Here is a 15,289-nt window from a genome sequence, read left to right on the forward strand (position 1 = left end):
TCCACGTGCTACTCTAATTTCACCACCTGCTTTTATAAGTGAAGATTGATAATAGCTAAGTTTGCTACATGTAATTAGCCATTTCTGTTGGATGTGGATACATTTCCTCCCTCTAAAATAAAAATATATCTATTCAATTAGTCAATAAAATAGCATTTATTATAAGAGCCTATCAACAAAAAAAGAACTTATCATGCTGGAGTTACTATGCTAAGTCCTGTGAATATGAACATTGTCTCTGCTTTCAAGGCTGGGTACTAACAAGCTACTGACAGGATAATTGATGATTATCCCCAAAGCAAAGGCAACAGCATGAAGGAGGTTGGGAAAGTCTTCCTACAGAAAATGGGATTTAGAGAAGGTGAGGATGTTAGAAAGTAAGGGAAAATTAAACCAATGAGTTTACATGAAATTTGTTTGTGATGTTTTGTGTTCCAGTGGATAGAAAGCTGATCTGGAAGTTAGAAAAAACCTGAGTTCAAGTCTAACCACATACTGGCTGTGTGATCCTAAGCAAGGCAGAGAACTTGCTGGTGTTAGGCAACTCTTGAAGACTCTGTTGCCTGCATTAACCAGCCTGCATTAGCAGAGGAAATCTCTTATCCCAAGAGTTTCTTACACTGATGAAATTGCAGATCTTGACCAAACCCCCCAAGTCCTGACCTGTGTTTCTAACAATATAAGAAAGTCCTTGCTAGGCAACATATATAACTTTTAATATTAGAAAGGTGACTAAAGAACCAAGACTTAAATGGCCTATCCATGGCACCTAAGGGAGCTAAGTGGTGCAGTACTAGGTCTTAAATCAGGAAGACCAAGTTCATTTTTTATCTCAGGTACTTACTAGCTGGACACATCATTTAACTTGTTTGCCTCAGTTTCTTCAACTGTAAAATTAGGATAATATCCTTTGCAGAATTGTTGTGACGATTCAGTGAGCTAATATTTATAAACATGCATAACACAGTTATATAGTTGGCATTATATAAATACTTATTCCTTCCCTTTCCCCTTCCCATGGTAAGACATCTTGTCTCATTCAGAGAAGGAATTCTGGCCTTCCTGACCCCAATGTGGCCCGCATCTATCTTGCTGCCTCTGATATTTATATTACACATTGCTGTTTCTACTTAGAATAAGCCTCTTAGAAAGTTAATCATATTTTTCACAATATAGTATTGGTTTTTATCTTGGAATTTGCTTCTAATTTTCCTTTGCTATTAATCTTTGCATCCTGCTTAAATTATTATCTCTACAAGTTTTCTAAACTGATGTTTTCCCCACCCAAATAATACTGAAGGAGTTAAAATAAATAAACAGTAATAACTCATTTATAGAATACTGGGTAGTTTATACAGCTGACCATGCTATTGCCCTAGGTTGATGCAATGGCATAATTCCCATCTACAGATGAAGAGAGTTTAGTGCCTTGTGCAAGATCATACCCTATAATGACTGAAACTTATGTCCATTGCTCCTAAAGACCCAGGGTCCATCACTCTTTCTACATCTATATCATATTTTTTTAAAAAAGTAGGTCAATTTTTAAGTACATAAATCTTGAAAACTATGGACCTCTCTTTTTGAGAACCAATAATATTTCAGTGTGGACTCACTTCTGGAAAGCAAAGCTCTAAATAATTTTTATAGAAGAAGCTTGTAATAGCCCCTAAATAATAACAACAACAAAAACTAATTTAATCCATACTTGTAAAAGAGAATTGCTATGAGCTGAAAATAGATGCTTAGAATATAAGCCTTAATTAAAAGATTAAATCAGCTGCAAAAAAAGTCTTCCAGTTTCAGATCATTTTTTATAAGTTGAAAAATCATGATTCTAACTCATATGTAATTTTATTTATGATATCAACAATAAGTTCTTTTAATGCCTGCTATATGCTAAGCCCCTATTGGCTCTATCCTAGATAATGGGCATCAAAAAAAAAACTGGCCTGAATCTCAAGGAGTTTGCTATTTACTAATACTCTATGTATTTTAAAAATGAACAGTTTTCTCTATATACAAAATTACTTGCAATATAGTTATTATGAAAAGAAAAATATATTTAAAGCAGAGTGAATGCTTCCTGAGTTCTGCTAGCAATGATTTCCCCTGTTTACATATAGACTGAAATCTTATTCAGAATCAATAATAGTAAAGATTATAAAAGAAAATATATCATGTGTTCATCTTCTGAAGGCATTTGAGATTATTACATACCTCAGATATGAAATCTAGCAATTCAACACAACTAAAGAATTTAACCCTTACAACTAACAAAGAAGAAATTTGGTAATTTGTTCTATGTGTGAGTTAAAACTTAATAACTGTCTAATTGTGAATCCTTTCAATTGCTTCTGAGGAAATCTTACCACCTGCCACACTTGAAGTTAGGAAAATGACCTTCAGAAACCTGGATTTTGTAAATAAGTGGCTCTTTCCCATAAAGAAACATTTGGTTAAGCTACTAAAAGAGGAGGAATGAATTTATTTCCATCAGAGAGTTTAAAGGTTTGAAAGCCACAGAGCTTTCCTCTATCTTCATCAGCAGTTTGTCCATTAATTAGCCCTTCAATTCCACTTCAATTGAATTAACTCTAATTAATAAGTTCATTACAAAGATTGACGCACCTTGCTCAAAGCTAGTGTGCTAAATGCTGATAAACACCTTCACCCTAATGAAAAATTGATTAGATTGAAGAGAAAGGGTGCCTCTGAAATAAACCTTTCTCTCCTGGAGCTGAGTTGATGTTATGTTGCTCTGAAGTTAATCAAACCATCTTGGATCACTTAATCAAAAATTTAATTCAAAGTAGATAGAAAATGTGGCATAGAAGGGGGAAAAACCCACTAGCTCTCTTCCTGTAAACATTCCTGACTGTTTCTTATAGGAAATGTCATAGTTCCTTGATGTGGTGTTTAATGTTCTATAACTCTTCAAGACAAAGAATTATGGTGTCCGAGAAAGAAAACATAACCACCAAATGAAGAAACCAGAAACAAGCTACTCTATATGTAGGCTGTTCCAATTATTTTTTAAAGAAGAAAAATAACAGTTGAACTCTAATTTCTATTTCAGTCAAGAATAACTTCAGCTTTTTATTGTTAAGCACATTCTCTTTTATGAAAAGACCAAAACCGAACAGAATACACAAACAAAAAAGCAGCTATGACTAATTTTATTCTCTAAGGGGGAGGGGGTGCAGAATCCCTTCAGACTTCATTATAGGATTTATTTATTTTTTCCTTCAGAGGCCAACATTGTTTGAATGAAGGTTTCAAAACACTGGACAAACAAAAGTAATCTAAATGAGCACTCAAATTCATAAAATCTTTGGGTGGAGGTGATTTAACTATAGACGGAACATCTTTGGCCTTAATAATCTTAATAATTGTAAGACATGTTCCATAGTTATGTGTTGAGTTGTTTTTTTTTTAAGCACTCTTATTATTTAAGCTAAGTTACAGCTGTCAACAATACAAATTTACTGAAAAAGAAAAAGAATATTTTTTTATTTAGCAAATATGTCATCGTGTCATAATCAAGCTATTATGCTCACTGTGGTATATTGTTTTTAATACTTACAGGGAAAAGGAGGTATCATGGAAATGGTAACTATTTTAAAAATCTGAAGGATGGCTTTATTAGTTGTTAATGTACATAGGATGTCTTTTTTATTCCTGCTACAATTAGATTATGTTAGATACAATTGTCCGGGTACAGTTAGAATTATTCATTAAATTTTAATTGACATAAGGTTACATATTTCCAACTGCTTAGTGTTGCCCTTATGAAATAAGTGAATATAATGAGAAATTATTCATACCTAGCAGAAGTATCTGTACTTAGCTACAGATACTTTAGTAAAGTGTAGTGTGTAAAGTAATGAGTAAACAAGCATAAATAAAAAATTAAAATTCCATATTTATTCATTCTTCAGAGCCATATCAGAAATTACATTTAGCTGGTAAATTCTTATTATTTTATTCCCAACGATGTTGCTTTTTCAATCTCTCAGACTAGATTTTAAGGTATAACACTGCTCATTAATTTTGTCTTTCTCTTTTGCTTCTCCCCCTCCTTTTTCTGTCTCTCTTTCCTCTCTTTTCAATATAGAAATATGCTCGGTGGACTGTGGCTCACATGGGGTTTGCATGGGGGGAACTTGTCGCTGTGAAGAAGGCTGGACTGGCCCAGCATGTAATCAAAGAGCCTGCCACCCCCACTGTGCGGAACATGGAACCTGCAAAGATGGGAAGTGTGAATGCAGCCAGGGATGGAACGGAGAGCACTGTACCATTGGTAGGCCTGCTGTACTTTCATATCTATCTTCAACATAAAACTAAAGAGCTTGGACTGTTGGCTTTCCCAGCCTCTGAAATACAGTGCTTTGAAGCTTATTCCTTCAAAGCATTGCTGCCTGTCATTCTGCATAAAGGAATTAATATTTTAAATAAGGATATCATTATATAATGGCTATTCAGTTCCTTTCAGACCACTGCCACAAATGCAGGGCACAGGAATTCTTCCTTCATTATTTCATTTGTGATGGCCGTGAAAATTGACTCCCATGGAGAAAGAAGATACTCTTCCTATTTATAAATAGTCCTTCATTATAGACATAGTCTCATTTTTATATGCTTCCATCATATCTCTTGGTTACCATAGTCATATTTATTTTTTACTTTAAAAGAGCCATGATTTTATAAGTACACCAGGTATAATCATCCCTTCTATGCCTCAGCAGATGCTTTTGTGAATTTTTTGTGCCCATAAAAATTGTATAGGTGCTACTCAGTGCTCTGGGGCAACCTTTAGACCAAGTCTTCCAGGGTCAGGCCTCTGTTCCAGACCCATTATTCAAAGGGCCAGTTTGTCTTCTGTTGAAGGAGCTTCTAAGACCTCAGGGTGATTTGTTGTGTCACATTAAAGCAGCCAAGTTAAGACCTTCAGGAAAGATTTTCTTCCCTCAAAAAAAAAAAAAAAAAAAAAGATAATTCCAAAGCTGTCATCTTGTTGGCCCTTTATGTTCCTGAGCCTTTGTTTTTATATATCTTACTGCAGTTTACTTTCTTGAAGTAGTATAGCAAGAAATAAAATAAAATGCAAAAATCTAATTGTTATTCAAGAATTTTGTAAAGAAAAACAACATAGGAATGTATTTGTTTTTCAGACATATATTTAGGTACAAGGGCAATGGTAAATTAATAATACAAATTATAGTTTAGGATGTTAATGTAAATTGTTATTTGTTGGGGACCAGAAAATGTCCAGAAGTTATTATCTGTTCCTATATAGTCAACATGCTCATCTTGGTTTTTGCCATATTCGTTTTACTACAATAAAAACATCCAGTGAGTAGGTGAAGAGTGGGGAGGGAATAAACCAACAATAAAGGTAAAAATTACTTTCTAGCCACTCCAGTGAACCTGTGGAATGACCATAATTGCAGGGAATTTGATAAGCCAAAAAATTCATTTATCTTGAGGTCCTTCCCTCTGTGTCACAGTTAATATTTTTAAAGGGCCAGAAAGTACATTTTTAAACACATTATTTTCTGGGGACACAAATTATTGGCTAGAACCATAGATGATTTCTTAGGCAGATGATCAGATATTATTCTCTAATTTTATTCCCTTTAAGAATTTGTACATTCTAGATAATGCCAGGGGGGAAATTGTACTCCTCTATTTACCATAAATTATATTTGTATGTATATTCTTTCATGAATACACATTCAAATATTTACTATAAGATATTATAGGGTATATATTTTACTACATAGTATTATAATCATAAAATTAGAGGAAGATCCTTTCTGATCTTACTTAATTCTTAAATACCTTATGAAATGCCTCATAATTTAGATTTAATCAAAAAATAAAACTACTGACTGTGATTGGATCAAAGATTCAGAAAAATTGTTAAAAATCAAACTAGGTTTCCTTTATTAATAGAGTGATTTTCTTGTATGATCAGAAGCAATGACGTGTCTATTCAATAGGATTGAAAATCAGTCTCAGTAAGGAGAAATAAATTAAGATCTTTCCTGTGATCTCTACAGAATGTATAACCCAGGCAGGTGGGACTTATATTCTCAGTGCCCCCGGCAGTTCTCACAGGCCTGTCAACTGTTGCAAAGCCAGTGATGGTCTGAATTGGTAGAGGAGTTAATATATTTCTATGTCTATGTTTCTGTCTATATCTAAACTTATCTAAATCTGTCTATACATATGTATGTATATATGTCAATAGATTATATAAATGTGTGTATAGAGATATACAAATGTATTATACATATACATGTGTATATGTATCTCTGTATACATAAATTCATCCTACTCAGTGTGTTGGTTAACAAACATTTATTAAATGTTTACTTTGTGCCAGGCACTGTGCTAAATGTAGGGCCTACAAAGAAAAGCAAAAATAATCCCTGCCCTAAGGAGCTTATATCTATCCTCATAACTATATAAGTAAATATACATATATATGTATACACATATATATATATACATATATATAATCTTCTTATAACTATATAAACATATAACATTTAATATATTGTGTAATCTTGTATAATTATATTATATAACATGTATTCTATATTCCAACAATTTTTATTTTATACACATATATAATCATATATGCATATATACATATATGTTAACATATCTATATTAATTGTAGCTATTGTTGAAAATCTAAAAGAAGGGAGGGAAAAGTCTCTTTGTATTGCTTTGTATTTTTTGTATATTACAAGAAATTCTCCCTTATAAAACTTTTGAAGCACATGTCCAGCACATATCAAAACCCTTAATAAATACTTGTTCACTGACCAGCATAATAACTATGTTATTCTTGCCCCCCCCTAAAAAAAGCACCTCCTTAAGCACAAAAAATCCAATGTCTTTTTGTTCTCCAATGTTTAATCTGGCATTTTCTGGAACCTGTAGCTAAGGCGGGGAGGGAAAAACTTCCAGTAACTCTTTGACTATAATCTATATAGATTATAGAATAAATGTATTTGTAGCAATTTGTACATACATACATTTATTTGTATATTTCATAAGACCAAGAAGTTATCAGCAGACAAATTTTACTTGCCAAGAAGCAATAAATAAAGCATTCTGTTATTGGTATCGTGACCTTGACAAAAATACTAAGGATAATAGTTATATGTGAATGAATTGTTTTTGAACCATTTTCCCAAGATTTTAGATCTAAAACAAGCAGGGTTTTTGCGAACTTGATTTTGTAGATCTTTTCTTGAGATATGTATTTTTGTAACACAGTTTATAATAATTATTTCTAAATGTTTAATTTAATTGTGTCAATTTTAAATCCTACGAAGTGCAGATGCTTTAAAGCCAAAATGCCAGCCTTCATTTAAAAAAATAATTATAAAATTCCCAAAAGTATTTCTACCCAAAGAAGTGAAAAGTTGTTTTACTGTGGTTTTTTTTAGAGGTAAGGAGTGTTTGGTTTGCTTTTTTTATACTATTTGAATTCATTAGTCTAACTCTTGGCCTACAGAAATCAAAATTATCTTATCTTTCATCCAAATGTACCATCCTACATGAAGTAAGAAATATCTTAAAAGAGACCTTTTTGAGTCAAATATTAAACAGCATAGGAAGTGTCAACATGAAGTTAGCTATGGAGGCTCTTTTGCTATGCAATTTCTATCAACTCAAATACTTATGTGCCTTTCTGACAGAAACTGCTACTTTGTGGAAGAATGCCCATAAATCAGCAAGATTTTTTTCCTTGCTCCATATTATGTGCCGTCTCATCAAATACAAACAGGGAGGTTAATTGAAAGAGAGATGGAAGAGAAATTAAACAGTTAGAAGCAAACAGAAGTTCTCAGTAGAAAGCAGAGAATTTCCTTCATTAGTCATCTTACTGTCTCATAAACTCTGTGCATGCTTTCATAAAACCATGGGCATATTGATAGTAAAATAGGTTATGAATTTTGAGGGTTCACTTAACACCCTATCTACCTGATGTATCCTGTCCAGATTTTTTGATTAATGGGTACATATTTTCTTCCCACCATGAATCTTTTGTGTCTCAGAACTCATATAGTTGAAGGTGCTTGTCCTGTGTCCTTGTACCTTTCCTAAGTTGAATGTAACTAGCAGTACATGGAAACACTGTTTTTAAGTGAAACAAAAAGAAATTGTAATTTAAAGATATAACAGCTTTTAAAATATTTGTAAATGTTAAAATCTAATGAAAAATTTAAAATATATGTAAGGTACTTTACAAATCTTAAAGCTCTATATAAATACTAATTACCAGTAGTAATATTATTAGTATTTAGAGCATTTCTAAAAACAAATGTCATACTTCACCTGCTTCTTAAAACATGATGAAACCAAGATGCAAGGATAAATGATTTACCCAACATTATACTGATGTCAAGTTTAAGTAGATATGTCTTTAACGTATTACTCAATTTAAACTTAGGCTACTAGACCATATTAGCAAATCCTTTTCTATATATCTATATTTTTATAATCAATTCTATATATCTATATTTTTATAATCTTTTCTTCTTTCCCTAACTGCATGTTGAAACAATTTTTAACATTTGGGGTGTGTTTTTTTAACTTTTGAGTTCCAAATTCTATCACTCCTCCTCTCCCTAACACAGTAAGCAATTTATCATATTATACATGTGCAATCATGTAAAAAATTTCCAAAGTAATCATTTTATTAAAAAAAAATCTTAGAAAGAAGAGGAAAGAAGAGAGGAGGGGAGAGGAAGGAAAAGAAAGAGAAGAGATAGGAGGGGAAGGAAGGAGACAAGGGAGATGGAGACAGAGAAATAGTTATGCTTAAATCTGTATTTAGTAAAATCAGTTCTTTTTACCAAGGAAGATAGTATCTTTCCTCAAGAATCCTTTGTGCATTGTCTTGGATTATTGTATTGTTAAGAATAACTAAATCATTTACAATTCTTCACCATACAATATTGTTGTTGTATACAATATTCTCCAGGGTTCTGCTCACTTACCTTCGCATCAGTTCATAAAGTCTGTGCAGTTTTTTCCTGAAATCATCCTGTCATTTCTTATTGTGCAATAATATACCTTCACAGTGATCAAAGGCACAAAGACTGAACTCATGTGCTTGATTTCATTCTATGTGTTTGTAATATAAGAAAACGTTAATAGTATTCAGAAGGAAAATAACAAAAATGATTAAAGAATTTCAAATGATATTTATAAATGAAGTTAAAAGAATTGCTATTTTTAAAAATACTTCTAAATAATTTCCCCCTTAACAGTTTTAATGGTGGGGGTGAGGATGAGAGGAACAAGAAGAAAAGGAGAATCTGAACATTGCCTTGACCAAATCCAGAGATTCCTCTGAGTTTTTTACCAAAACCAAAAGATTTGGACACATTAGGATACTAAATTGGGTTATTCACTTAAACTTTGCCTTAAAAGAAGAAAAAGCTTTCTACTCAACTGATTTATTCTTAGACTAATTGCAAGTTACAGATATCAACCATAAAGGTCTTTGTCTCCACTTCTAATATTATAATTCTCAAATACTAAGTAATGAAGATTTAAAAGTTCTAAGTCTCTCACTTTGCTGCTTTCTAAGTCTACATTCAATGAACATTCATTAAGCACTTACTATGTGCCAGGCACAGTGCTAAACCTGCCCACAAGGGTCTTATGTTGTAATTAAAGAGACAAGATACAAACAACTATTGACATGCAATTACAGAATAAATTGGAGAATATCTCCTGGAGATAGAGGGAGGTACTATCATTGAGGGGAACCAAAAAAACTCTTTTGTAGAAAGTTCAATTTTAACTGAGACTTGAAGGAAGCCAGGAGGCAAGTGACAGACCATTAAACTCATTGGTCTGGGAGTTAAAAAAAAAAAAAAAAAAAAAAAAAAAAAGAGTTCACTGAAAAAAATCATTCACTTTTTTGCTTACAAACATTTTGGCCAATATATAAATAGATGTATTGATTTGTGCCTTTGTGTAGAAGGCAAAGAAATGACTTTAAATTAATCTCCTGATACTTGATGGATAGAAGAAGGTTCATTAGCAATTCATTTTTATAAGGAATATAAATAGAAGAAGAAGCTGACATTACAACACAAGAAGTTATACATTCAAGAACAAACTAAACCAAAACAAACAAAAATTCTTTATGGTAATGAGATTAAATACTGGTATTGTTCTGCCTCAGTTTCCTTTTATTGTTCTGTCTCAGTTTCCCTTTATATTCTGCCTCAGTTTCCCTAAATTGTCTTCTCAGTTTCCCTGAATTATTCTACCTCAGTTTCCCTGAATTGTTTTGCCTCAATTTCCCTGAATTGTTCTACCTCAGTTTCCCTGAATTGTTTTGCCTCAATCCCCCGGTGGTAATCGCCCTCCACTACCTGATTATTAGGACTGATATAATTTAGAACTGGCTACTCCAAGGTTATAAACTGTAAGTGTTTAATCTCAGATAAAAGAAAGGTCTTCTAGTTCAGACATCCTTGCTCCTAAGTTTTGAGAATTTATGGTCCTACCCCCAACCTGTCAGAACCAGATAGATGTTCTCTTCCTGGAAATTCCCGTGCGCACCAGTGTTTGGACTCCACACCTTGCCTTTGTCTCACCTGATGGCTTGGAGCCATATATAAATCATTGGAATCTCACATCAATGTTGGATTCTTTGAGAAGAAAGTCCAATTCAGCCCTGAAGGTAGAATGGATTCTGCTCTTCCTCCAGACTATCTTGTCTCAGTTTCCCTAGCATTACAGTATAATCTTTCAAAGGAAGCTTTGCAATCACCATTCTAGCAAACTTTGACTATACAACTAACTAGCATTCTTAAAATGTGTTTGTTGTTTTAAAAGAAGTCCCTTTTATCTTTGACCTTAAGACATTCTTCATTATACTGAAATGCTTTTGGTGGGGTTGTAGTCCTAGAATTCTATGTTATGCTACTTGCTACTCTATTTGGGAAATTATTTTGCCATTAATATGCTGTAATTTTTATCTTCATTTTAACTAGCTTTTGTATATGTAGCTTTAATTATATATTATATCAATCTATATCAATTGTTCTAGATGTTCCTTTAGAGTGAACTGGATCATAGATTAAAAGGTAAAAGGGAATAAATCCATTTGGTTAAGCTCTTCTGTTTTACAAAATGTGAGAAGAGAGATTCAGAAGGGGGAGCGATTTCCTTACAATTGCTATACAATGGGAAGTGGCTGAAGCAGAATTTGAATCTATTTCTTCCAACCTCCAAGTCCCAATATTTTACCTATTATGTTATGCTGACTCTCAGTTGTATGCTGAGGAACTGTATTACTCCTTTTCAGTTTTTTGGGCTCCAATAAGAAAGCCATTGCTTTGGATGCCACTTGATAGGTAGTGTGTTATAGGGGAAAGGGCCATCACCAGGGAGAAGAGAAGACTCTACCCATCCATGTGACCATGAACAAGTCAAGACTTCTCTGGATTGTTAAAGTTGCACTTCTAAAATGAGGAAGTTAGAGTCAATGATTCAGGGTCTATTCAAGCTCGAAATTATTGATCCTGTAGTACATGGAACCCTTCTTAGAATGTTTTCAAATGCATAAAATAAAAATACATAGAATACAAAGAAAACAAAAGTTAATGAAACATTTGAAATCTCTCTACAGAATCTACCCCCTACCCAAATAAAACATCTATTCTAGTTTAGTAGCAAACTTTGATTAGAGCTCCAATTTTCCCATTTACTAAATCTTTAACCTTGGGTAACTCATTTAGGTTTTTTTTTCCCTATAAAAGGAATCTGTCAGTTTCCTAATCTGTAAAATGATAGGGGTGGATTTAGTGTCTTTAGTTCATGATGTCTATGATTTTATACCCTATGGAGCTGAAAAAGCTAAGACATAGAGTATTTATAATTTAATCACTATGAGGATATTCTGTCAATGATTTACTAAATAAATTCTAGGGAGCTGCCTAAAGCAATAAAAATTAAGTGACATACCTACTGATAAATGTATTGTTGTATAGTAATGTCCAACTTTTCATGACCCCCTTTGGGTTTTTCTTGGCAGAGATATTGGAAAGGTTTGCTTTTTCCTTCTCCAGATCATTTTACAGACAAGGAAGCTGAGGCAAAAGAGTTAAATGATGTTAACTACCCTAAACACAATAAGTGTTTGAGACCAGATTTGAACTCAGGAAGATGAGTCTCCCTGACTCCAGGCCTACTATTTCCCTCTCACCATCTACTAAGATTGCTACTCTTTGCCTACTAATAGACCAAACAGTAACATACTTGGTGCCATATTGCTCAAAAGGATTAATTTTGTTTCCCAAAAATTGTTTGCTATATAAAGTTTTTAACCTTCTTCATGTATCTTGGACCTGCTGTGCCAGTCTGGTGAGATCTATGAACCTTTTCTTAGAATATCACTATTTATATGTAGTATGTGTGTGTGTGTGTATATACACATATATAAACATTTGAAGAAAATGCTGAATTCCAGTTAGAAGTTTGCAAACAGAAACAGAAATATGTGACTTTTCTTCTATCCACATTCACAGACATCCTTCTCCCCTAAAAAATCTACACATAGAGCTTATAGACCTCATATTAAGAACCAAAGAAAGGTAAAGTAACTTTCTTAGATTCATACCGCTAGTAGGTATCTCAGGCAGGATTTGAACTCAATTCTTCCTAAATATAAATCAGACACTATATACACGAGGAATTGATAGCACATATATGACATAAGCTACAAATACAAAAGTTGACTGAAATTAAATAATAGAAATTATAATAAATGACTGGAAATAGTAATTTCTCTAAATATAGGAATGACTTAATTAGTTACAAAATTGCAGAACTGCAATTCCATCAAAATAATTTAAAGCAGTTGAGAATATATTAAGATTATGGGAAAATGTGAAACATTTTAAAATTCTGTAAGAATAGTATGTATTGATAGCATTGCCTCAGTTTTCCATAATGGAGATTTTCAAACATCCCTGGATATATTGCAAGACTTTACTTACTCTCACCCCCAGAAAGTTATTTTTTATGTTATATTTTCCTTGTCTCCCATTTCATGTTCTTTCTTCTAGGATTCTTCTAGAAAGAGTTAATAGAGTTACAAGAATGTCCAAGAAGTAACTTGTTCTAAGCACGAATCTGGCTTACCAAGAAGAATTTTTTTTAAAATTCTTGTTGATATAAGGAAAGGTGGAATCCTTTGTGGTATTTCTTCTAGTCATGTCTCAAACACTGAGTTGTTTATTGAGCTACATTGATTTTCATGTACTTTCAGGCAATTCAAATGGAAATTTGGCCTAGGGGAAATCCTAATTCCTTTAAGCTACAAAAGACCAGCTATTTGTTTTTATTCTAATTCTTTAGTACATTGGGAAACAAGATCATTAATGATCACAAAGACATGCTTTGTTTGTTCAGACAAAACTTAGACATGCAGTACTCAGCATACCTCTGTTAAACACCAGGGTTGCTCAGGGCTTTAGGATGCCTGAGATTAGAAATTGAAAATGAAATACATACAGCTGGGGAATTATCTGCTAAACAATGAAAAAAGAGATCAAAACTATTGCCAGTGTGGACAGGCTTTGATTTGGTACAAGAGTTTCTTGTCTTGGAGTTTGTTGAAAGCAGTAATATTTTGAAATATTATTTTTAAAAATAAGTGAATTTTGGAGAAGAGAGAGAGCAACCAGGCTAAACGATACTAAGTGTTTTACTTTGAAAAAGAAATTTAGTAAAGGAACCAAAATCAAAACTTTAAGAAATTTGGGGATGCTCAGAAATGTTTTTATTCTCTTTCTATAAATCTTTGTAGCACATTTCAATAGCACTTTTATAAAACTTGCTGAAAGTTGTATAGTATATTATTACACCCATTTTTACAAATAAGGAAACTGAGGTTTCAGTAGTTTAAATACATTGTCATGCTAGTTACTAACTAGTATCAAGTCAGGATTCAAACCTAATCTTCTCCTGTTCCCAAGTAAAATGTTCTTTCTATTATATCAGAGAGGTCAAACAGAAACAGGGATTAGCAAACTGTACATAAGAATCCGTGCAGGCTAGATATTGATTTAGAAAAGCATATTTTTACATTATCCATTTTATATTGTATTGTTGTGTATTTTAATCTGGTTTTAGTATACTCAGGAAGAACCAAATGTTTGACATTTCTGTATTATACTGTAGTGCATGAGTACAACATTAATTTCACTAGACCATAACACCCGTCCCTTCTTCAGCACCTAGGACAGTACATGGCACTAATCAGGCAGTTCAAGAAAGTTTGTTCGCTAACTAGTTACAGACAACTTGCTTCTTAGGGCAGGGCTAAGATTAACATCTTCAAGCTGAACTCAGCTAGAACAGATAACCTCTTGAGATTCCCTCCAACTCTATGAGTAATGATGAATGTTTTGTGCCAAAGAATATAAGGACAGAGGGAATCTCTTCTTTGCTCTGGTCCCCAGAGAGCCCATTGAAAGGACTCCTCTAAAATAAAGGTGAGAATCAAGTTCATACATTTATTATCAGTCATTTTCTGAAAATTCAGGCCATGCTTTAGATTAATGTTAGCTCCTTCTTTTGAATTAACATTTGTATGCTGTAGTAGTTGTAGCCTCCAAATATTAATTTTTTCTCATTTTAAGACTGCTTTATTCGCTGAAATATTTTTATATACTGTACTTCTATCCTCTGTAATCCCTTCAGAATTGGTATTCCTTAATGAGGTCACTTAATCTCTTCCTTTTTTCTAAAAATGCAGACCTAGTTTTTCTGACCTTTCTGAATGATGGGATTCTTTAATATTTAGGTTGTCAGTGCTCTTTCCTCTCTCAATATTTTTTTACATGCTTCATATTACAATTATCACATTTTGCCCAAAATCTAAGCATTTTCTTTAAAAAATAGTGCTTGGATGATAAATACTATTTCTTGTTAAGTAATTTACATATTTGAACATTTATATTATTTGGACAATAACCTTCAGAGAGTTTTCCTCTTTTGTGTTTGGGGCATAATGAGCTTCCTAGACATTACATTTTCACCCTTTTGTCATAATTCTCTTATCCTAATACCGATCATTCATTTTAAATCATTAAATGAAAATGAAGTCTGTAGGACTTACTAGTTTAAGTACTAGCAGCTAAGTGGCCAAACAGTGGGACAGGTAACTGCCTGGTAGATGGGATCATTGTAGCAATGCAGTTGACAGTTCTCACAGTTATAATGAAAAAAAAAA

General features: G+C 32.9%; 1 protein-coding gene across 1 annotated transcript in view; it reads left to right on the forward strand.

The window, feature by feature from the left end:
- TENM3 (teneurin transmembrane protein 3) overlaps positions 1-15,289 on the forward strand; it is an 808,000-nt gene that overhangs the window by 658,396 nt on the left and 134,315 nt on the right. The window contains exon 13 of the mRNA XM_051965257.1: positions 4,118-4,303. Coding sequence (XP_051821217.1) covers positions 4,118-4,303 — 186 coding nt within the window. The remainder of the gene's footprint in view (positions 1-4,117; positions 4,304-15,289) is intronic.

Source organism: Antechinus flavipes, chromosome 6 (genome assembly GCF_016432865.1).
Source record: "Antechinus flavipes isolate AdamAnt ecotype Samford, QLD, Australia chromosome 6, AdamAnt_v2, whole genome shotgun sequence".
NCBI lineage: Eukaryota > Metazoa > Chordata > Mammalia > Dasyuromorphia > Dasyuridae > Antechinus > Antechinus flavipes.